The sequence below is a fragment of the Pseudorasbora parva genome, chromosome 21, assembly GCF_024679245.1.
Source record: "Pseudorasbora parva isolate DD20220531a chromosome 21, ASM2467924v1, whole genome shotgun sequence".
Classification (NCBI taxonomy): domain Eukaryota; kingdom Metazoa; phylum Chordata; class Actinopteri; order Cypriniformes; family Gobionidae; genus Pseudorasbora; species Pseudorasbora parva.
In genome coordinates this window covers 8,382,594-8,407,064 of record NC_090192.1, presented here as the reverse complement: position 1 = coordinate 8,407,064, position 24,471 = coordinate 8,382,594, and the positions used below count along the sequence as shown (strand labels likewise).

At 38.8% G+C, this 24,471-nt stretch overlaps 1 protein-coding gene across 2 annotated transcripts in view; it reads right to left on the bottom strand.

The window, feature by feature from the left end:
• Positions 1-264: 264 nt before the first annotated feature.
• Positions 265-24,471, bottom strand: part of bicc1b (BicC family RNA binding protein 1b) — a 132,461-nt gene continuing 108,254 nt past the window's right edge. Inside the window, exons 10-21 of one of the 2 annotated variants that reach the window (XM_067429869.1) lie at positions 23,136-23,361; positions 22,216-22,374; positions 21,303-21,484; positions 20,951-21,173; positions 19,476-19,629; positions 19,219-19,375; positions 15,477-15,516; positions 14,122-14,276; positions 13,763-13,916; positions 11,901-12,058; positions 11,092-11,191; positions 265-5,573 (exon numbers count right to left, since the gene is read on the bottom strand). In XM_067429869.1, coding sequence (XP_067285970.1) covers positions 5,443-5,573; positions 11,092-11,191; positions 11,901-12,058; positions 13,763-13,916; positions 14,122-14,276; positions 15,477-15,516; positions 19,219-19,375; positions 19,476-19,629; positions 20,951-21,173; positions 21,303-21,484; positions 22,216-22,374; positions 23,136-23,361 — 1,839 coding nt within the window. In that variant the 3' untranslated portion in view covers positions 265-5,442. The remainder of the gene's footprint in view (positions 5,574-11,091; positions 11,192-11,900; positions 12,059-13,762; positions 13,917-14,121; positions 14,277-15,476; positions 15,517-19,218; positions 19,376-19,475; positions 19,630-20,950; positions 21,174-21,302; positions 21,485-22,215; positions 22,375-23,135; positions 23,362-24,471) is intronic. The other variant, XM_067429870.1, reaches the window with a different exon arrangement.

The window sequence follows — 24,471 nt, the reverse complement described above, 5'->3', positions numbered from 1 at the left end:
TGCTCGAGCAGTGTGCTTGCAGAGAGCCCGTCCACTTTTCTGATTGGCTGTGATCTTTGATCGATCTTGTCACGTCTGGTGTGGACAGACAACTTTTGTGTTGCTGGAAACTTATCGTATCACGTCTGGTTAACACTAGTCTTTTTCCTCTCCACTGCCACTACATCTGCTTTAGTCAGACATTCACAGATGTTAATGCCACTAGCGTTTTTAGACGTCAGGCCCAAATGTCATGAGGATTGCACAAACATTAGTGAAATAGTATACATAAAATGGAAAAGCTTTATTATTTTCATAACACCTTCAACTTATAAAGAACATTCAGCAATACCACATTTATGGCAATTATACAAATTTATGACCATCGTTATAGAACATTACAATGGATTACTTTACAAAATCTGCGCCAAGCTCACAGAAAAGTCAATCCCAAGGCACTGGCCAACTAACTTACATTTGGAAGAATAATACTGGTTAATGTGCTTCACTGCTCTGTACATTTGTGCACATGATGTATGTAACCTCATAACCCAGAGGTTACGCATTTGACTTTGGTCAAAGATACTCAAAAGCGTGCTGGCCATGTGAAGGCCATGTCAGAATATTAAGACGTCCCTTATTTTTCCTTCTAAGGAAGAGAACAAAACAATTCTACAAATGAATTACAATTGGTCTCTCACTAAAACAGCATTTGATGCATATAAAAGGCACTAATCTAAGATATACCAAAAAAGCCATTTACTGAAAACAAAGTCTATAACATTAATTCGTTTTAAAAAACAAAACAAGGAACAACCAATAAACCACAAAAGTGTATGTGCTTAAAGAGAAACATTTAAACCTAAAATGGCAAAGTGATTCTTTGCATAGTCTGTAGGATTTTATTATTAATAATAATATTTTTAGGCTACACAGAGAGCTATTGTTTCACTCATTTGTCAGTCTCAGTTTGATTAAAAAACATCAAAAACCATTACACAAATTGACCGATTGGTTGATTGCTACTGTCTGTAAATTATCAAGGCAAACTACTAAAAGTCTATAAACAATCATAAGACAATACACAAAATACAAATTAAATAGTACCTCTATCACGTGTGAGGTACAAATTCAATGTACTTAAGAGCTAAATGGAAGTACTAAATATAAACCATACATGTAAAGATAAAGCAATGCACTGCGAGATTACTCTGTAAGTGGTACTTCCCAGTAAAACATTTGTACCTTTGAGAGATCGACAGTCTTCGATTACTTTGGAAAAGTTGTCAGTGCAAGACAAAAGGCACTTGGTGGTATCAATCCTTCGGAGTACATCTGGCAACATTCACAGCTTTAGATATAGTCAGAATTGAAAGACGAGCTTTGGAAATATCAGAAGAATACGAGAATACAAAGCGTGTTGGGATAACGTAACAATGGTGAGAGAAGAAAGAAGTAAACAAGCCGCTTTAGACGTGTAGGAACTCTAGAGCTCAAGAAAGCAGCACAGACTTTGGTCGCGTGCAGGAGAAATGCCGTGGATTAAGCCATGGTCGGCTCTGAGAGGAATTCCAAGTGTGGTCAGTGAAGACTTGTGGTGTGTGGCCTTCAGGAAGGTGGTTGAAAACAGAGCTGGTGTAATTTGCACTTCTGTCAGTGGCTAAAGAGAGGCACTATTTAGAGAGCTACTACTGACAGGCCGACTCTAAGCTCTAAAGCCAACAGCTAAAGGGATAGCTCATCCAAAAAATGTGATTCTTTCTTCTGCCAAAACCCAAAAGAAGATATTTTGTCCATACAATGAAAGTATAAAGTTGTATTGGACCCTATAGAGTGAAGGAGTTGGGTTCCGGTACTAAAAACTTTTTTTTTCATAGGGACATTATTTTTTTTTAATGATAACTAGGATGTTAATCGATGGTATACTGTTTTGTTGAAGCATCTATTTGCATTATTTCGTAAATAATAGATGATGATACTGTAAAGAAAAGTCTACCAATCATAGTCGCAATGAGCAAATCATGTCAAAAAATCAATTAAGCGCCGGGCCAATCACATCGTGTATAGAGTCGGTGGGCGGGGCCATAATGACGACGGCCGAGTTGCATTTGCGTGCTTCTAGTAAACACAGAAACTGCCAAACGGCGGTCTTTCGAATCAGCTTTGACCGTGACTCTGAAAGACTTGGAGTTAAGCTTTTCTCTGAGAAAAGAACGGCACTGAAGTCATTCTTAAAAAGGGAAGATGTGTTCGGAGTTTTGCTGACCGGATATGGCGATTGTTTAATCTATCAACAAGCTCTGTTTCACCTTCGTTGCTCTGGTTGGTGGTAGCGCTATCCTATCGCGTGCAGAGGGAGTTTGAAAGACAACCGTTTATCCCGCCCCTCAGATTGAGCCCTGCCAATGTTGAGTTTCCAGACCAAACATCTTGATGTGGGTCTGGCTTGTCAGGCTACTCACCCACTGCAGTCTCCATAAAATACTTTGTACACTCACCTAAAGGATTATTAGGAACACCTGTTCAATTTCTCATTAATGCATGGTCAAGACAATCTCCTGAACTCCAAACTGAATGTCAGAACGGGAAAGAAAGGTAATTTAAGCAAGGTCTGAGTATTTCACAATCTGCTCAGTTACTGGGATTTTCACGCACAACCATTTCTAGAGTTTACAAAGAATGTTGTGAAAAGAGAAAAACATCCAGTATGCGGCAGTCCTGTGGGCGAAAATGCCTTGTTGATGCTAGAGGTCAGAGGAGAATGGGCCGACTGATTCAAACTGATAGAAGAGCAACTTTGACTGAAATAACCACTCGTTACAACCGAGGTATGCAGCAAAGCATTTGTGAAGCCACAACACACACAACCTTGAGGCGGATGGGCAACAACAGCAGAAGACCCCACCGGGTATCACTCATCTCCACTACAAATTGGAAAAAAAGGCTACAATTTGGACAAGAATTTGGATTCTTGTCCAAAATTGGACAGTTAAAGACTGGAAAAATGGAGTCTTGATTTCTGTTGAGACATTCAGATGGTAGAGTCAGAATTTGGTATAAACAGAATGACAGCATGGATCCATCATGCCTTGTTACCACTGTGCAGGCTGGTGGTGGTGGTGGTGTAATGGTGTGGGGGATGTTTTCTTGGCACACTTTAGGCCCTAGTGCCAATTGGGCATCGTTTAAATGCCACGGCCTACCTGAGCATTGTTTCTGACCATGTCCATCCCTTTATGACCACCATGTACTCATCCTCTGATGGCTACTTCCAGCAGGATAATGCACCATGTCACAAAGCTTGAATCATTTCAAATTGGTTTCTTGAACATGAACAATGAGTTCACTGTACTAAAATGGCCCCCAGTCACCAGATCTCAACCCAATAGAGCATCTTTGGGATGTGGTGGAAAGGGAGCTTTGTGCCCTGGATGTGCATCCCACAAATCTCCATCAACTGCAAGATGTTATCCTATCAATATAGGCCAACATTTCTACAGAACGCTTTCAGCAACTTGTTGAATCAATGCCACGTAAAATAAAGGCAGTTCTGAAGGCGAAAGGGGGTCAAACACAGTATTAGTATGGTGTTCCTAATATTCCTTTAGGTGAGTGTATATATATATATATTGCAATACACTTAGAATATATTGTTTCTATAAATAAAATCAACAACATCAAATTAATAGGTTTATATTTGACCATCGTTTTTAACTTATGTCATTCGCAATGCTTCATGGGATTCTAGATCTTTCTTTTACCAAAGCCGTTAAAGGGTTAATTCACTCCAAAATTCCCAAAAAATCAAAACCTCAAGCCATCCTAGGTGTATTTGACTTTCTTCTTTCAGCCAAACACAATCGAATTACAATTGAACACAATTAAGAAAAATATCCATATTTATAACTTTATAAACTACAATTACTGGCTTCCGGTAATGGCCGTATGCGAGTCCAGTTCCAGCGGAAAAGCGACCTCTGACCCAACACCTTTATCCGACACCCGACACATAATGTAGGATTATCGTAAGCTTAGATGAGAGTAGACGCCTCTCACGGTTCAAACTAATAGGGCTGAGCAACAAACTCAAGCTCCTCTTCTCTTATAACAAAATCCTCCAACATTTCTCTTCGTTTTAGACTAATTCCTGACCAATGTTTTGTTTTGCTCTATCCTCTGCGCTTCCATGTTCGTCAATACGGTCAGATGTCACTCTTCCGCCGGAACTTGACTCATGTATGGCCGTTACCGGAAGCCAGTGATTATAGTTTATAAAGTTAGAAATATGGATACTTTTCTTACAAAAAATATTGCTTTGCTTCACTTCACTTCAGAAGGTTTTTATTAAACCCCTGGAGCTGTATGGATTGTTTTTTTTTTTTTTATGATGGATGGATGCACTTTTTTAGGTTTCAAAATAGAAGGTACCATTCACTCCCATTAAATATATATAAATATAAATTTATATTACATATAAATACATATATTTTTATATAACCAATTGTGTTTGGCAGAAGAAACTTATTTGAGCTTGGATGTCTCAGGATGGCTTGAGGGTGAGTAAATTTTGGTATAATTTTCATTTTTGGGTGAACTAACCCTTTAAGCACACAGTCTTGTACCTTTGTCTTTTTATAAAACTCCTAGCGTATAACTATTTAGCGAAGACCCTATTCAAAAATGAATGGAAAAAATACTTCTGGAACCAACGCTGTTGAAAAAGTGAGCGGACACTAATGCAATTTATTGACTAAGAACGAAAATCATACAGGAAATGATGACTGAATTTTCCTTTTCTGTGAGCTATCCCATTAGGAGTAAACAACTTATTGGTTCAGAAATAATATATTTATAGACAATGTACTGTGGACCTTAGTTAGGGTAGACGTTATATTTAATTAGACATGAATGAAAACAAGCTAATGAGGGATAGATGCACACTCTATTTCATTTATGTTGAATGCTGTCCACTCTGACTAAAGTCCATTAGAAATAACAACAGGCTGCCTGTGGGATGAGATAAGATCCCCTTATAGATAATTGGTGCAGAACACTTTGGCTTGATATCTGTTTAAGTGCTTTATGTAAGATCCAAGCATATCTATTCAGGCGAATCTGTCCATAGATAAGGAATTTAGCATTTTTTTAAAGTGCAAAGAATTAGTATGGCGAAGCCTAAGACAAGCATATAAATAAAAGTATGCCTGCTCCATATACAAGCACAGTGCAGAAGCTCCAATGTTCCTTCACAACATTTCCTTCATTTTAACATGAGTACCATATTGCATAATGTACCATACTGCATATAATATTAAACAGTTCTTTGATCCTTAACCTCTGTTCCATGGACATTGTTTATTTGGCACAGTTTCAGAAGGTCTGAGTTTTGGTCCAGTACTTTATGTCAGGTTGGGAATCAGAATTTGTGCAGTTCAGGCTGTGCGTTGATGCATTGGCATGGGCTCACCAGCGCCCGCTCACACTGGCAATGTCTGTGTGGAACTGGCGTGGCAGTCGACCGCTGGCGCCCCCTTCCAGGAACGAGGAGCGGATGTTGGGCGGCTCGAAGAGCTTCCTTCGGTTCTTGTTCAGTTCTGTCAAAACAAAAAGTGGGCTTAAATATTCATTGTTTACACTGCATTTATGCAAGTCGATATGAAACAGAAGTAGAGACAGATCTTTTTTCTGTATTATAACATACATCGAAGTTTAACAGATTATCGGAAAAGAAACCAATGTAGGGCGGAGACTTGGTTTAATGCATCGGTTGTTGACTGGATGTTGAAATGTGGGCGTTGCATTCAAAAGCAGAGGCAGTTGAAAGCAAGCTTTTAGGGGTGAGGTTTAAGCAGACTTATGACCAATCAGACATACCATGTTTTTTGCAGTGAGAGGAACCTTTTTAAGAATAGTTTTCTATTGGCAATGAGCGTTTGAGTGATGTTGAGTGCTCTGGGCGCCTGAAGTAAAAAAAAAAAAAAAATCAACTCTTAGCAGAAAAGCACTGATATCATTCGTGTTTTTTTTTTTTTCAATAGTGATGGGTCATCATGAACGATTTGACTCTTTAATATGACTCAGGAACAACGAACTGTCTCAGAGAGTGATACGTTCATTTTGTGTTGATGGGGCATGCACAATATCCCATAGGTTCTGTCCCGGAAAGAGAAATGATTAGTTCACATCTCGAGTCTTCGGTTCTGACTCTTATTCTTTTATCACGTGATAAAGCAAAGATACCTACCATAACAACATAGGTACATGACAAAAGAACAAACGACTCAAACCCAAGATTCGAGACTATGAACTAATCATTTCTGTGTTGGGTCCCGACAGCATAGCCTTAAAGCTGATGTGATTGTCACATGATGAATGAACGACTCGAACCCATTTCTGTTTCTCATTATTTGGCCTTGTCCTTGCATCGCATTTTTTTCTTATTCTATTATTAACTACAGGCTATTAACATGTAACATTTTAATTATATTCTGCTGTAATTAACGAAATGATACGAAAAAAGATTTGCTCATTTTGATGAACAAGATTAAAAAAGAGTCAGTAAAATGATCCGAACATCCCATTACTATTGTCCAATCGAATATATATATATATATATATATATATATATATATATATATATATATATATATATATATATATATATATATATATATATATTATACAATAGAGAGGCAGGCCTTTCTTTGTGGTGACAGTTACCTTGATTAGATTGATTGACTGATTTGGGGGTTGCCTAGCAACATAAAAAAAATGTGCACTGCTCTTTTCTAAATGAAAAAAAAAAAAAAAAACGTCAACCAAAAAGAGGCAGTTGTACATTTCCATTCACTGCTGACTTCAACATCACCACATAATTTGACAGAAACTCTGAGGCACTGCCGAAAACCTAAACTTGCTACCTTGCTGTTTACCTACATAAGCAGATGGTTCAATGACAAATAAGACAAGGAAACTGAATGTTATAGCCCCTTGGAAGCTTTAACTTATTTTGAAAAAGGCTCTTGCTAACAAGTTTTGGACTTAGCTTGTCACATTCTAATGCACTGTGCCTCAAAAAATTGGTCAAAATTAAAAGGTATACTACCTTTAAATGATGCCTATGTTGACAGCTCATTAGGTTGAGTGTCCGCTCAGAGTGTCCGCGCTATGTTTTTTTGGATGACAGATCATATTTACATAGGTGGGCTTGACAATGCCAATGTTCCCTATTTTTGCTATAGAGGACACGAGCAAAGGAGGACATTTCTCTCACTTGAACTGAACTTGCATCAGCCCAATATTGTATTTTGGCATCTGAGGTCAGTCAAAGAAATAAATACAGGCCTGCGGTCATTTCCTGTCCTCCTCGTTCTTCTACACTTTGGAATCCCATCTGTACCATAATTTCACTTTTAACAATGAAAAGGCTACCTCAACCTCAGGCATTGTGTTTTATTCTCAGACCACGGGGCTGATAAAACAGGAACAATGTTTTTATTTTAGTAAATATCCTTGCCAAACTGCAGGAAGTCGTTATAGTTATCTAGCAGTGGGTGGTCGAAATATATCACAGATGTTCTAGATGTCTAATGGCCAAGCTTGTCACTTTCACTTGCTATCATGCTGGGATATGGACAGTCAGTCAACCCTGGCCGGTTATGTAAGTGGAAAGCCAAATCCAATTTCATCTCTGACACCTCAATAAATCATAACTGTAATCCCAAAACCCTGCAGCTGTCCAAATTACTCAAAGCTATTAAAAAGGAAAATCTTGCATGGCATGTTGTGTCCATCTGCTAATACGGTTAATGTTCTCTTGGTTGGTACTAAGTTGATACTTACCTTTTGCTAACACTTTATTATAAGGTGATGTAGTTACAGTACTAACAGTAATAACAGTAAATTATGCATATTTATAAGCAGCTAATCCTAAACCAAACCCTAACCCCTAACCTAAGTTTCCCACTGGGAAGTTCGGAAATAATTTTGACAACCAAAATCTTGAGATGAGCGTGCCATAAACTTTAAACATGGTGGCAGGAAGAACTACTGCTGAGGCAGGTGTGATTTTATTATATTTTCCCCCCAAAAAGCTAGGTCTTCTTGTCTTGACATTAATGTAGTGCATATTTACATGTACAAGTAATCGTTTGAAGCATATTCAATGTTTGATACACAGCGAAAATAGCCTGCATTTGACCGAAATTACAGAATCGGCAGAAAGCGGACTATCTGGAATGTTTATATTATATGTTGTCAGTGCATGGGACACTACTAGGGCTGTCAAAATTAACACGTTAATAACGCGTTAACGCAAATACATTTTAACAGCACTAATTTGATTAACATGCGCACATTTTCTGTTTGATCCATGGCCTGTAGTTGGAGAAATTGAGATCAGCCATAGATGTAAAGGATGCGGCAGCAAACATGAATAGGGAAAGAAAAGGGTTAACAATAACATTACTATTCTGAAACAAGTGCAGTTATAGCGTACATAAGCTACCATATTTTCTGCTTAACTTTTATTAGACTCCAGGTCGTTTTTTTCACTGAGCACATTCTCTGCAGCCTGAGCATGATGCACTGAAGCTGACTCTCGCTCATGTCCGGTCAATGATTAACACCATCACCGCTTACAGTACATATGTTTTATTGAACTAAATACATTACAATCGGCTAAAACGAATACACAGGTAACTTTTCTGAAAAAGTGCTCCCGAGTCTGTTTCTCACACACACACACAAAATACCGGCAGTTTAATAGGGAACGCGCATCTCTTAAAGGGGCCACACTATATTCCTACTCGTGGAATATGGACCTCCTCCAGGTGTGGTGTGGCACTGGTGCGCTCTCAGGTCTGCATAACAGCTTGCACATTAGCAATTTTTCATATAAACTGTGCCCTGTTCTGAATTAAACTGCCAGTGTAAAAGCTTTCTTTATTTATATTCTTAAAATGAGAGAAATCACTGATTATTCTGAATTTTTAAGCTTAGGCTTTAGAGACATGAACTAGTTCTTTGACAAACATCTGTGACCTTTGATACATCTGTGACCTTGTGTATTATAAGAAAGGGGTACGCCATCCAGATCAGGTGTCGTCCAGCCAGTTTGAATGGGGTTCTGCCCACATTGGTGTGCCCCCGAGCAGGCTCTGGTTGTGACTCAAGAAGTACAGACTCTTCCGCAAAAGGGGGCTTTGAGAGGGTTCCTCCTCCCAGCAGGGAGTCAGGGTTTTACAGCCGGTACTTCATTGTGCCAAAGAAGGATGGAGGGCTGCGGCCCATTTTATATCTGCGCATTCTCAATCGAGCGGTAGCGAAATGCAATTTCAAGATACTTACACGCAAACAGATCGTGTCAAAGATCAGGTCCGAAAACTGGTTTGTCACGATAGATCTAAAAGACGCATACTTACATGTTTCCATCCTTCCACAGAAAAGGAAGTTCCTGAGGTTCGCTTTCAGAGGAGAAGCTTACCAATATCGGGTTCTTCCGTTCGGTCTAGGTTTGTCAACCCGCACCTTCACGAAGTGTTTAGATGCTGCTCTGGTTCCCCTGCGCATGCAGGGGATCTGAATTCTCAACTATGTCGATGATTGGTTGATTTTATCGAGATCGAGATGTTGTTCTCGCTCATATAAGGAAGCTGGGGCTGAGATTGAACTTCAAAGAAGAGTGTTCTTTTGCCAACTCAGAGAACTAAGTATCTTGGGGTTGTTTGGGATTAGGCCACCATGTGGGCTCGCCTATCAGAGCCTCATGTGGGGTCGATTCTCTCAGCAATCAAAGGGGTGAAACTAGATCACCCACTTTCTGTCAAACAGTATCAGAGACTGTTGGGTCTGATGGCTGCAGCGTCCAACGTGATTCCTTTGCAGCCTGTTGTACATGAGACTGTTGCAGTGGTGGCTCAAGAAGTTCCTTGTCATCGAGACACTCCAACAATGGATGCTTTCCTCACGGGGTGGGGAGCGATCATGAGCGGTGGCAGGACCATCATCGGTCTTGGCACATAAATTGTCTGGAGATGGTGGCAGTGTTTCAGGCCCTGAGATACTTACTATCAGAGCTCAGGGGCCATCATGTGTTAGTTCGCACGGACAGCACATTGGTGGTCTACTACATAAACCATCAAGGGGGGTTGAGGTCGCGCCCGTTATACAAGCTGGCTCGTCAGCTCCTCCTGTGGCCCAAAGGAAACTGAGTTCTATCAGAGCAGTTTACATCCCAGTGTATTTAAATGTGGAAGCAGACAGCCTGTTGAGACAGGGGCTGAAGCCCAGGGAATGGAGACTCCACACCGAGGTGGTGGAGCTCCTGTGGGAGAACTTCAGCAGGGCAGAAATAGATCTGTTTGCGTCGTCAGAGATGACTCACTGTCGTCTGTGGTTCTCCCTAACACCTCCAGCTCCATTGGGGCTGGACGCCATGGTACAGGTGTGGCAGAGGCTGCCTCTTTACACATTTCCCCCGATTGCTCTGCCTCCGTGAGTTCTAGAGAGTGCGCCGGGACGGGGCCCGTCTATTACTAGTAGCCCCATTTTGGATGGGCCGAGTATGGTTCTCGGACATAGTGTCTCTCCTGGACGGCTCTCCCATGGAGATTCCGATCAGGAGGGACCTACTCTCTCAGACGAGGGGGACAATTCTGCACCCTCGCCCAGAGCTGTGGAAACTGTGGGCTTAGCATCTGAGGGGGCCCAGCTCATGAGTTCAGGTCTCTCAACTGAGGTTGTGTAGACCATTCTACAGTCTAGAGCTCCCTCCATGAGGAAATTGTATGCATTGAAGTGGAAACTTCACTTCTTGGTGTGGGGATCACTAGTGGGACCCAGTTAACTGCCCAGTGGGTGCAGTGCTGGACTTCCTGCAGGAAAGATTCTCTACAGGATTAGCATCCCTAATAATGTTGTAGGCAGCCAAGTTAGTGGTAAAGTACCCCTTTAAGTGTAAATAGTATGTCTTCAGTGAATGTAAAACAAAAAATATCAGATCTGTGCATTTACTTTTTTGGAATCAAGAAATGCAGAGAATCCTGAAAGTATACTGGGTTACTGGTAATAGTATTGTGATAACCCTAGTTGTTCGTTTGGAAGGGAACTGACCTGAGATGGCCAGGAGCATTTTCCTGCGGGCTCCGAATGTAGTGATGCCGAGCTCTTTCAGGTCTTGATCGGTCAGCGTGAGGAATGTCTGAAGGTCAATCTGATAAAAAGACAGAAATTGTATTTTTCATTTGGACTTTCAGAGAAAAAAATTGTGTGGTCAGAAAGACATATTCCAGAATCAAACCTGCATCTGAGTGCATGTGGGCTAACTTTCTGATTATATGTTTACAAGATAAAACCAGAACCAAACCTCGGACTCCACAGTGTTATCTCTGGCATCTTGAAATTGACATATTGTGTGAATCACAGAACTATCTTTTGGGTTTTCTAAGGCTTTCAGTTCTGTGCTGGAAGTTGCGTCATGGTAATCTTATGCCATTTTCAGACAGTATACGCAAGTGATATAGAGCTGTCATACTGACAGTGTTTCTGCTGTGTAACAAGCTGTGGCTCATTTCTGGGTAACTATATTGAGTATGTCTTATAATAAATCTATTATATATGAGATGGAACATTTATTTCTTAATTTTTCAGATTCATTATGTGTGGAACTTTTGTTAAACCTGACAGAAAAATTAGTTAGCTGTTCACTCCATTATTTCATGTTGCATCATAAAAGCCCTTTTTTTTCTACAGACTATTGATGAATAAATCTTAAAGTGCCTTCTAAAGCTAAAATAGGCTAAGCGCTGAAAGACACTAGACATAAAAACAACCTCCGGTGACAGAAATCATCTAAAACGCATTTATGTGCTCTCATATCAAACAGCATCACTAATAGAGAAGATATCGGTGGCCGTCTGTACCTCCTGCTGTTGGAAGACGTCAGTATACTTCCCGAGGCCAAGTTTACTGAAGAGCTCAGGCAGATCAGATCCTTTGAAAGATGTGTTGAGATTACAGCCGTTAGTTCCTGTCACTGACAAGATGCAGTCCATGTAGTTGCTGCTGCTTAGGTAGTGCTCTAATCCAAAATACATATAAAAAAATGTTAAACTAATGAGGCGCCTTGTATTTTAAGGCTTCACAGATTCCTTGTTTTGGCCAAATTGCATTCACACCATTGTGAAAAAAAACGTTTGCTTAATTTTATTTAATGCACACTTGTAGTGTTGTTTAAATCCTATTTAAGTATTTTGCAGATAATATAATACTTCATGTAATTACAGTTTTGACATTTTTTATAATAATGTCAGATATATTTACTTTCAACTATTTTAATAATAAGAATAATTTGTTACATTTATATAGCGCTTTTCTGGGTACTCGAAGCCTTTACATATAGAAGGGGGGGGGGGGTGTCTCCTCAACCACCACCAATGTGCAGCATCCACCTGGATGATGAGACGGCAGCCATATTGCGCCAGAACGCTCACCACACACCAGTTGATTGGTGGAGAGGAGACAATGTGATGAAGCCAATCAGGATAGGTTGATGATTAGGAGGCCATGATGGACAGTGGCCAAGAGGCAAATTTGGCCAGGATGCCGGGGTTACACCTCTACTATTTTTCCGATGGACATCCTGGGACCACAGAGTCAGGACCTCGGTTTAACGTCTCATCCGAAGGATGGTGCTCTTTTGACAGTATCGTGTCACCATCACTATACTGGAGTGTTAGGACCCACACAGACCACAGGGTGAGCGCCCCCTGCTGGCCTCACTAACACCTCTACTAGCAGCTATCTAGTTTCCCCAGTTGGTCTCCCATCCAGCTACTGACCAGGCTCAAACCTGCTTAGCTTCAGTGGGCTACAGGGTGGCTGCTAGTTTAAATCATTATGTTTAATAATCTTTTGTTGTGATTTAATGTACTTATTTGGATGAGCTGACTTACTAAAGTAAAATACTTAATTTCACCTGTAATTTAATTTGAACTGCAATTTGTTTTACACTTAAATTTAAAGACAATGCAGGTAACATTTTATTTTACAGTGTCCTTGTTACATGTTACATGTAGTTACTATAGTAATAACTATAAATTATGCATAATTACATTCATCTTATCCTAAACCAATCCCAAACCTAATCATAACCCTAAAGTGTAGTTACTTAATATTACTTGTTTTTTTAAATGTACAAACACATTCAAATATAAAACATAGAAGTTTCAGTAGAAATTACATTACATACATTTTTTTATTTTAGTTAATAAATGCTTGTCGGTATATTTGGCAGTACACTTATAACCATATTGTAAAGACAATAGAATTATGAAATGATATATAAAGATGTACTTAAGTTCCTCTTAAGGCTGTCAAAAAAGAAATATTAAGTTGAATTTAAACTACAATACATTTTCATTTCATTATTATAAATAATTTAACTATAATTTCCTTTTATTTTCATTTAATTGCAAATAAGATGCAATTAAGTGTCTGAAAACATTACATTCAAGTATATTCTTTTAATATTCCATATATTATTTCTGTAATATGTACTCATTTTAAAATTATGCTTGAGTGTACTTCTTCACAACGGCAGTGACAGTGATTTCCAGTAATAAAACGACTGGAAGTTAGCTTCGTAACATGCTAACCTTCAACTCTAGTACAGGTTATTTGATATTTTGTATTTTTTGTAATTATAATGGTGAATCATAAGTATTTTAAACATATGCCTTTTATTTTGTCACATTATTACAGTCATGTTGACTGAAGAGCACACCTGTTTTATTCTGCTTTCTTTTAGGGCTGATGGGAGAGGGGAAGTCGCTATGTGTCGGGAGCCCGCTCCCATTCCTTTCCCTCCAGTTATCCGAGTCACTGCCACTCGCCACCCCCTCTCTACTGTTGGAGCGGGACAGGGCTAGAGGCGATCCCTTAAAAAAAACATGTCATATCATTGATCATGTGTATTACACTAAAACAGCAGTGATGCATCATTACAAAATAATAATAATAATAATAACAAGCATACAGGCACTGCCAGAGCTAATCGACATCAGGGAGAAAGCACTGGATGAACTACAATCATCATAAAGTAAATCAGAGACATATGACATCTGCCAGAGTGGTCGAGTTTACCTCATATGTAGTTGACATGGTAGGTTTATAAGACACATGGTTCGCCCTGCGCAACTCCTTGATAGTTTCTGCAGGCATAGACTTTGAGAAGCCCAGACCGCTCCAAGTGTTAGTGGGGGTACGGACCTCTGTCACCACTGGCTTCTTTAACATGGCTGAAAAGAGAAACAGAAGAAGATGCATTTAAACTTGTAAGATGTTAATTGGAGGTCACTACCTATGCATCAAACTTTATTCAGAATCACACATATGAATCCCATAAAGTATTAAGACATAATTCAGCCCTAAATAGCAAACAAATTATTCCATATTCAAATTTTATAGTTAAATACTATGTATAACATATAGAATCTATCATATCTGGTAAAATCTATATGGTAACACATTTTGCCTTAATAAACTCCTAATTTATTGCTTATTAATAATTATTAAGGTCATTTTTGTAGCATTTAAATTTAGGAATTGGGTAGGATTAAGGCATGCAGAATAAAGCATTAATATGTGCTTTATAAGTACTAATAAATGGCCAATATTTGAGTAATATACATCCTAATAAGCAACAAATAGAACCCTAAAATAAGGTGTTACCAAATATCGTAGTCATAACACAGCTTTATTTATTTAAGCATATACAGTCATGAGAAATAGAAAAAAATACACACTTCTGAATTATATGGTTTTACATATCATATGTTTTTGTTAAATTATCCATGACATGCTGATCTGCTGTTAAACCTGATTTTTTAACCATACCTAATTTTAAATCCTGCAAGAGACCAAATTATTTTTTATTATGTCCTGATACGTAAAACCATAGAATTCAAAAGGGTGTACTTTCTTTTTCACAAGACGTGTGTCTGCGTATATTGAAAAATTACAATTAGTTGATCAAGACTGTCAAATTCCCTAACATTGTGCTAAATCTTCTAAAACCCAGAGTTTTACAATAAAAATGCCACACATTTCAATACAGTTCCAACATAAATCATTAACAAAGAACTGTTTACAGTGTGAGGTAAAGAAGAGCGTTAACACTGGGTACATTCCACATTCTCAGGCCCATAGTTTACAGTATGAACGCTGGACACAGGACACGAGGTGTGGAGAGGCTTTATGAGGCAGAGTTTATTTACCGTAAATGTGAAACAGGACTTTAATGACACCCTACTCGTTGCCAGACATTCAGCATATGAAGACACTATAGTCTTGCTTTGTTCATTGCTGGCACACTAGACTAAACATAACTGGTTTCCAATTCCCCATACCGCCTACTGGCAGAATTGTTTTTAACAATATAGATGGGTGGGAGACACTCTTTATGTTCGGTATATAGCTTTAACTGGTCAGTCACATACCTTTGGTCGCCAATAACTTCTTTTGCTCGTAGTCGAAGGCCTGTAGAGGTGAACAGAGAGAAGGCAAAGAATGTTTTGGAAAGGATTTGAGAGTTAAGTCTCTCATTTCTCCTGTCAGCTTGGTTTATAGAATGAGAAAGGCAAATGGTAAACATTGCCTCATTCTGTCAAAACCATTTAGCAGACTGTGGAGAACAGTATAGTGTCGACTTTCTGTCGTTTTAGAAACGACATGAGATCAAGATTCAGGCGCACATATACTACCGGTCAAAAGTTTGGAATAATAACTCTAATATTGTGAAATATTTCATATTTCACAATATTAATATTTAATCATTTACTCCTGTTAAGGAAAAGCTGAATTTTCAGCATCATTACTCAAGTCTTCAGTGTCATATGATCCGTCAGAAATCATTATAATATGATGATTTGATGCTCAAGTAACATTTCTTATTACTATCAATGTTGAAAACAGTTTTTGATGCTTATGTTAATATTTTTGTGGAAACCGGGGTACACGGTCAGCATTAGAGACTTTCTTTAAAAAAAAACATTAAGAAATCTTAATAATTCCAAACTTTTGACCAGTAGTGTACCTATAATTTCCATGAGGGGTGTTTCTCTAAAATCACCCACAAATTCTGTCATTATTACTCACCCCATGTCCTGTAAGACTTTCGTTCTTCTTCGGAACACAAATGATCAATGAAATCCGAGAGCTCTCTGACCCCTCCATAGACAGCGATTAAATTATCACTTTCAATGCTCAGAAAGGTTAAACATTGTTAAAATAGTCCATGTGACTTCAGTGGTTCAACCTTAAATGTGCACTATGTATTATTTTTTTCAGTAAAATATCCAAACACCACTAGGCTAGTGTTATATATTTTGTTCAGTTGAGTTCTTACAATATCCTAAATATTTCCAACTATTTGTAAATTGTGAGGAAATTGCTATTTTAACCAAGGAGTCAGGACGTCTGAGGGAGTTGCCTGTCAATTGCGTTATACTGCATTACCAACTGCATTACCCTCGGTTTCCGGTTTTATTTAGCAGAAGGGCTTTACTCTTAGCAGTGTGCAACAAGTGTCACAGCACAGACACACTTAAATGTATCTAATGTGGTAAACAGAGCTGCGTTACCTCATACTCATAACCAGAAAAGTGGAAATGGCGCAGACGACTGTGTCCCGTCATATTAAAAGTCCTGCTGCTAGCGAGGCGTGTTTCGCAACAATCGCTCCGGTGGTCTTGCTCAGCTCCACAATACTCTGTCCTACTCTGCTTCATACTACAGTAACGTTAATAACCGCATCCATGAACATGATTTCTGCCCATTCTTTCCCACCGGCTGTGAGGTGAAGACCACATGTCCCAAGATTCTTAGCTCAAACTAGGCATCATCAAACTATGCCTTTGTTTTGAATAGGCAACCTCTAGCGGACGAAAAAATTACATAGTACAGCTTTAACTTTATAAAGCGTCGATAATACTTTGTGTGCACAAAAAACAAACAAAAATAGTGACTTAATTCAACAATTTCTTCAAGTTCATGTCAGTCTCCTACGCTGTTGGCTAGGGGTATGATGAGACCTTGCGAAATAAAAGTGTGACTAGATTTCTCATCGAAGTGAGTGTGAGGGTGAAGTTAGGATAGAATATGACACGGCAATGTTTACATTACGTCTCCACTGTCATTTAGCTTTTTATAGAAATAAAAATGATTTAATTCCAGTGGATAACGCTGGCTTCAATTCCATCAGCTCATCTAACACGAGCTGTTTGAGCACTGATCATGTGACGAGAAGACTGACAGGAACGTGGCGGAGGAATTTTTCCGCAACAAATGCACGTTGAGCACCACCATTGCTCACAGAGTACGCAATAACGCAAAAGTGAAAGTAAACCGGATTTCAATAAGTTAGGGCTGTTTAAAAGCGGCTCCCTGAGGCATGCGAATATCTCCCAATATGAAAACGATCTTAGGCTGGGCTGTGTAGTTAACCACATCTTAGCTCTGTATCATGCTTGAAGAAAGATTCGGTTTCTATTTGCTCTTTGAATATTGAAATAGTTCTTTGATTATGGTTGCACTTATTGTCTGCACTTAATATCTATGATCAATTTGTGGGAAGTTTAGTTAGGAGGTCAAAAGTTGTTGTAGCTCATAAATCATGTGCAGTTCCAAGGTCTGACTCTGAAGAGACAATCATAGAGGAAAGAAGCTAGACAGTTGAGTTTGTGGCAAAACCTTACACAGTGCTTGAGTATTGTTGTCTTTCACTGCATATGATAATTAATATTCTTAAAGTAGAACTGAAATGACATTCATTACAAGCAGATTAGTTAAAACATTTCAAAATGCACCTGCAGACAAATTTTTTAGTCATGTATTTCATCATTGAGGATTTCTTAAAAATACTATGTAAAAAATCTTGTCTTAATAATAATAATATTAATAATAATAATACATTTTATTTGTATTGCACTTTACATTTGGAACAAATCTCAAAGTGATACAGTTAAGATCATTTAAAAATGGGAAAATACAAATAGATTTAATAGCTAAAAGACATAAGCTCTCCCAAAGAGAAATGTTTTAAGTCCTTTTTTAAAAGTCTCAAGAGCTTGAGGTGCCCTCAGATGGTTGGGTAGGGCATTCCAAATCCGAGGAGCGGCAGAACAAAAAGCCAGATCACCCATAGTGGTGAGCTTTGTCTTGGGAAGATGAAGGAGAAGATGTCATCTTGGAAAATGTCTCGTCTCGTTCTCATGAAACCAAACTTGTGCCTCATCTCATGAGCTAAGTGTCACGTCACACCCCTACTGTTGACATAGTGTAAACAGTGCAGCATAGTTACATCAAAGCTACGCCAGAACGCCGGCTTACCATTGGCCGATGCTGTTCAAGTGAGAACCATGATGCATAAAATTACGGTTGAACCACTAGAGTCACATGGACTATTTTAGCATTGTCTTTCTGGGCCATGAACGTGGTAATTAAATTGTTGTTTATGGAGGGGTCAGAGAGCTCTCAAATTTGCTCTCAAAAAGATGAACAGCGGCCTTACGGGTTTGGAACATGAGGGTGAGTAATTAATGACAGAATTTTTGGGTGAACTGACCTTTTACATGTGATATTTTAATGAGATTCTGCATGACATTAAAGGTAAAATTCTGTCATTAATTACTCTGTTCATCTTCAGAACACAAATGAAGATATTTTTGTTGAAATCCAAAGGATCAGACAGGCCTTCATTGACACTAATGTCATGCAAAACAAAGTTTCGAACGTTATAAATCAGTGTATAGATTCATGATTCTGATGGCCAATGTTACTTGATTTGAGCAGTTTGGCAGTTTGACGCGTGATCCGAATCATGAATCGATATGCTGATTCATATCGGTTCGAAACTTTGTTTTGAAATCGGCCCATCACTATATAAGCCATTATTTTTATTTTTTTTGCAAACAAAAACTATTCTCGTCACTCCATAAAACGATTGTAGAGCCACTGTAGTGAGATGGACTTTGTAATGACGTCTTTAGTGCCTTTTATGGGTCTTGAGAGAGGAAATGACGTTGGTGTCAATGAAGGCCTTTCTGAGCCATCGGATTTCAACAAAAATATCTTCATTTGTGTTCTGAAGATGAACGGAGGTCTTACGGGTGTCGAACGACATGAGGGTAAGTAATTAATGACGGTATATTTGGGTGAACTAAGCCTTTAAGAATGCATTACCTGCATAGTGGAGAAGGAGGTCTGGTGAGGAAGGCGAATTCTGTCCGAGTTCTGCTGAGCAGCCCGTTCGGCTGCTCTCTCACTGCCCGGAGCGCGTTTATCAGCCACCGGACTCTCCGAAGCGCTGGAGTCAGAGTCTGACAACAGACACTCCGAACTAGAACAGGAGCAAACATGTTGCATTATCAGCTACCTCTAACATCAACTAATGATTGACTGTTGAGTGACTGTGTTTGTTGAGATGTGTGTGTTCGTACTGTAGGAGGGAGTTCTTGGTGCCCTGTAGCAGCTCCAGGGCTTGCCTCTTTCCTGACGTGGTCTTACAGGACGCCAACATCTGCTTCAGTTCATTGCTGTTTCCCGAGTGAGAAGGGCTTCGAGGCATGCCCACCTCCACGAACGTATCCGAGCCTGAAACACACACATATACACATAGACGAAACAGTGTTTTTCTTTCCTCAAGCCCCCATATTGAACGTTTTAGCTGCGTCGCTTGAGATTGTATTCCTGCAGCACTCGGGATCAGAGAATCTAACACGCAATTTACCCTCACTGCTTTTAAGGAATAACGAGATTGACTTTGCCTCATCTGAAAGCAAAAACACACTGGCTAAATGGATGTAGGGCCAACTCAAACAGCTTTAACAATGCCGGAGCACGAAAGAACCTTGGCCTTATATTTCCACAAATGCCTCGTTCATAGAGCAGGAAGGAAAGGTATTACCATTTGGAACTGAGTTCATATTTATCCATAATTAGACTGACCAAAGTCAACAAATTCTCACTTTCAATCTAGAGAAGGTCAAGGAGTTGTTTCAAGTGTTAATCAAATGGTTGACAAGCAAGCAGTGAATGTCACTGGTTGCATTAGGCTCCAATAAATGTGAGTATAATATATCTTTCAATTAATGTAGCCTTGGAAAGTGCCATGCAGGAAGTGTTGATTCACATGACATTCATTGCAATACAAATAAAGCTTGCTGGCATTTACAAGATAAAATGGCTCAATTCTGACAAATGTCAGGAATCAATCTTGTAGAATATGCCATCACAATGAATTGACTTTAGGAATGTGTGTGTGTGTGTCTGTATATATACTGTATATATACTGTGTGTGTATGTATGTATGTATGTATGTATGTATGTATGTATGTATGTATGTATGTATGTATGTATGTATGTATGTATATATATATATATATATATATATATATATATATATATATATATATATATATATATATTCTGTATATATGTTATATATTATATAAATAAATCACTGTAATATGCTGATTTGGTGCTTAGGTGATATATTTTATTATCATCAACGTTGAAATCAGTTATGCTGCGTAATAATAGTATTGTGGAAACCGGGATACTTTTAGGATAGAAAGTTAAAAAGAACAGCATTTATTTGAATAGAAATCTTTAGTATCAATATAAATGTTTTCACTTTCACTACTGATCAATTGAATGCATCCTTGCTGAATACAAACACGCATTTCTTTCCAAAAACAGTTTCTCTGAGAATCACAGTTGATAATACTTATATCTTAAAATAAGTTTATGCTTATATTTAAGCTATACATTCTATACAATTATGAAAATAATACAGTTCTATATCAAATTAATTAATACATCATTAATGATCAAACCACTTCATAAATTATTAATAATATATAAAATTATATAAATAATTTAAAGATATTTTTACAAGGAAAAACAGACTTACAGGTCAAGTAAGTGATTTTTGCAGTGGAGAGAAATGCGTCTTGTAATGAGGGTATAATGAGGAGCTGTGGGTAATGCAGACCTTGGTCTTGGCTGGACTTGCTGGACAGCGGTTCAGAAGGGCAGTGAGGGCTGGCTTCCTGCACGGAGTCACCATGAGCTGCGGTCAGAACTTTATCTGTGAGAGATGCTGCAGACATTCTGCTGTACATGCTGCTGGGCTGCTACACAACACATGCACACAATATTCTGGTCAAGAGGAAGTCCAAGATGACAAACTTTGAGAGAGGTTCAAGACAGCTTTTTAGTATAACTATATATTATCTCATGACGGTGAAAGAAGGCATGCTCACTTTGCAACTGAGGGAGGACACCGCTTTACTGCAGTCTGATACTCCGTTGACCTGGGCGTCAATGGGGGCGAGACCAGGTGGAGGGGATGGAGTGTTCTGAGTGTAGCCTGGTACTCCTGACAGCAAGATGCTAGTTAGAGTGGCCTGGGTGGCTGGGTGAATCATCAAGGGTGATGAGAATCCTAAGAAGAAAAAAAAGCCAGCTTGGTTTGATCTTTTTTTTTTTTTTTACTATTGTATAGTAAAAGTTTAATATTACAAATAAAATAAAATAAAATAAATAAAACGGAGGATTGAGGCTGGACTGAGGCCCTAGAGAAATATTACTATTGTACAATAACATTTCAAATTTTAAAATATTAAAATTCTTACATAAATAAAATAAAATAATAAACAAATGAACTGAGTTAAATACAACAACAACAACAATGTGAATGTAAGGTGGACCGAAACCATATCACAAGTGGAACAAACAGATAAATATTACTATTATATAAATAATTTGAACATTTAATATATATAAAAAACATAAGGCAAAGGTCAAGGTCCTGTCCAAAGTGCTGCACAATATACCAAACAAAACATCCTCATACAATACAATTTAAGCACTAATAATAAAATATCAAAAGAAACCATAAAACATGATTCTAAAACCAACAATGTGAATGTAAGGTGGGGTGGACTGAGACCCTAGAGAAATATGACTATAATAAAAGTCCAGTATTTAATTAAACAAATAAATAAATGATAGATAGATAGATAGATAGATAGATAGATAGATAGATAGATAGATAGATAGATAGATAGATAGATAGATAGATAGATAGATAGATAGATAGATAGATAGATAGATAGATAGATAGATAGATAGATAGATTGATTTGCGGAGGAAGTCTGTCAGTCATCTCTTTACCTGGTGTGCTGGCTGGACTGGCCAGTGAGTTGGACCAGAGACTGGGGCTGGGCGTTCCAGAGGTGGGTGTCTGTAATGGGCTGATGGAACTGTTGAGAGCGTTGAGAAGGGAGTTGGTGGAGGGTCCTGACATGGAGGCTGTTGTCGGTCCCAGAAGACCTACAGGTCAGAGACAATAAACCTTGTCAACACACTGTCAACATAAGACATATACTAAAACACAAATTAAGGCACTTACTCTGCAAACAGTACACCACCTTCAGCTCATCAGCTAATACAGCGTTCATTTCGACAACAGATTTTAAAGTCGGAATGAAGAATATGTTGCGATTGACCTTTCTTCCTTATTGTGATATACACTGTCCGGCCAAAAAAAGTTGCTGTTTGGATTTGAATAGGCAAATGCTTAAGAGTCTATGATTGGATCATTATTGTGATTATTATGATTCTAGCATTTTAAATGTTTGGCAACAGTTCTTCTGACCCTTATTGATGGAGTGTGTAGCTTTCACTTCTTAAACCACCATCATGGCCATATTCCAGGATGACAATGTCAATATTCAACAGGCTCAAATTGTTAAGGAATGGTTGTGAAGAATAATTTTCACACATGAATTGGTGCCTTTGAGTCCAGATCTTTAATTCATTAAAAGTCTTTGGGATGTGCTGGAGGAGACTTTTCAGGGTGGTGGACCCAAAAATGTATGCAATATGATCATAATGTGCATTCCTATATGGTTGTTTAAGAAATGTAAAGCTACATACTCCCTCAATTATGAATAGAAGAACTGTTGCCAAACATCTAAAATGCTAGAAATATAAGCCTTGGATTTCAGACTTTTGAATACCATAATGTATGCTCCAGTTTCAATATACACCAAAAATATAGTCACCATGACATAAATTCACTGTTGTCTTACCCAGGCTGGTGAGGCCGAGGCCGGCAGAGGCCAATATGTCGAGTCCCACGGGGCAGCTGAGAGCTGGAGGTGGGGCAGGGATGGACGGAGGACTGCCACAATTACTGCTGATAATGCTGCTGGTGTTGGTGGGGACTGATACACCGCTACTCTCCAAACCCAACAGATAGCGTCTGGCCTCATACATGTTCAGAGCGTTCCTCTCCACACTCTTCACTATCACTGACTAAAGAGCCCACAGAAAAAGAAAAATCGTTTTTAGAAATCAGCTCCCTTCCACTAGTAGGCACTAAATTTGATGTGTGTGTGTGTGTGTGTGTGTGTGTGTGTGTGTGGTACGTGCTTTGCTCTCAATAAAAAAATAAATGCACAATAAAAAACTGACAGGTAAGAAAAGTTAACAAAGCATCATAGCAATGTGGATATGTTTGCTCAAGCTTTGCAATTTGGCTCCCCAGTCAAGTCATATTTCGGCTACGTTTACACGTGGTTGGCTATTTTCATAAACAAACATTTCAACCCTCTGGTTTCACAAAAGAAAATTTTAGTTCACACGTCAGCTTTCAGAAAACTGTTCCCTTACCGATCACTTACACACACCCATGTATATATGGCATTAAGAGCATGCCAAACCTGTAGGTGGTGGTATAACGAGAAGCTCAAGCCCACGTAAGCCAATCAAAATCCCGAAAATAGTGGCAGCACGGGCGGTGACGCGGATTGGTTCTTCGTGTTGGAGGGAGAAGTTGTTGCAAAATTTCTGACTTCTGAGCGCTAATTCGTTTCTGCTCCTCGACATAATGGAACAGCTGTATTTGCAAATGCATACACACGAGAAGAGTTTGCACCAACATAAATGGGACTGCTCCTCTGAACGCTTCCATGATCACATGTAAACATAGGTCGCACTTTTGACGTAGGTGCGAGCTCTGGTGCATACGATGACGTTGGCTGACTAAACACCCGTTTGTCTCAGTTTACATATAAACTTGCAAACTAAGATTTCCAAAATCTCCACTCTGGCCAGAGTTTTTAAAAAGACTCGTTTTTAGAGGCAAATCCATTTGCATGTAAACAAAGAGCGCAAACGAAGGGTAATGTCTCCGTTTTTCAGAATAACCATGTACGTGTAAACGGGGCCATCGTCTGACCTTGATGTTTTTACATAAAAAAAGGTGGAGCCTCAGCACACACCTATTAGTCACCACAGACCAATGGTAGTTCGACCATGTTTACCAGCTGGAGTGAACTTTTCCTTAAAGTCAGCTGTGGCCAGGGGCATCCAATCCACCAACCGCTACTTTCAGAAGCCATGTTTTTTTTTTTTTTTTTTTTC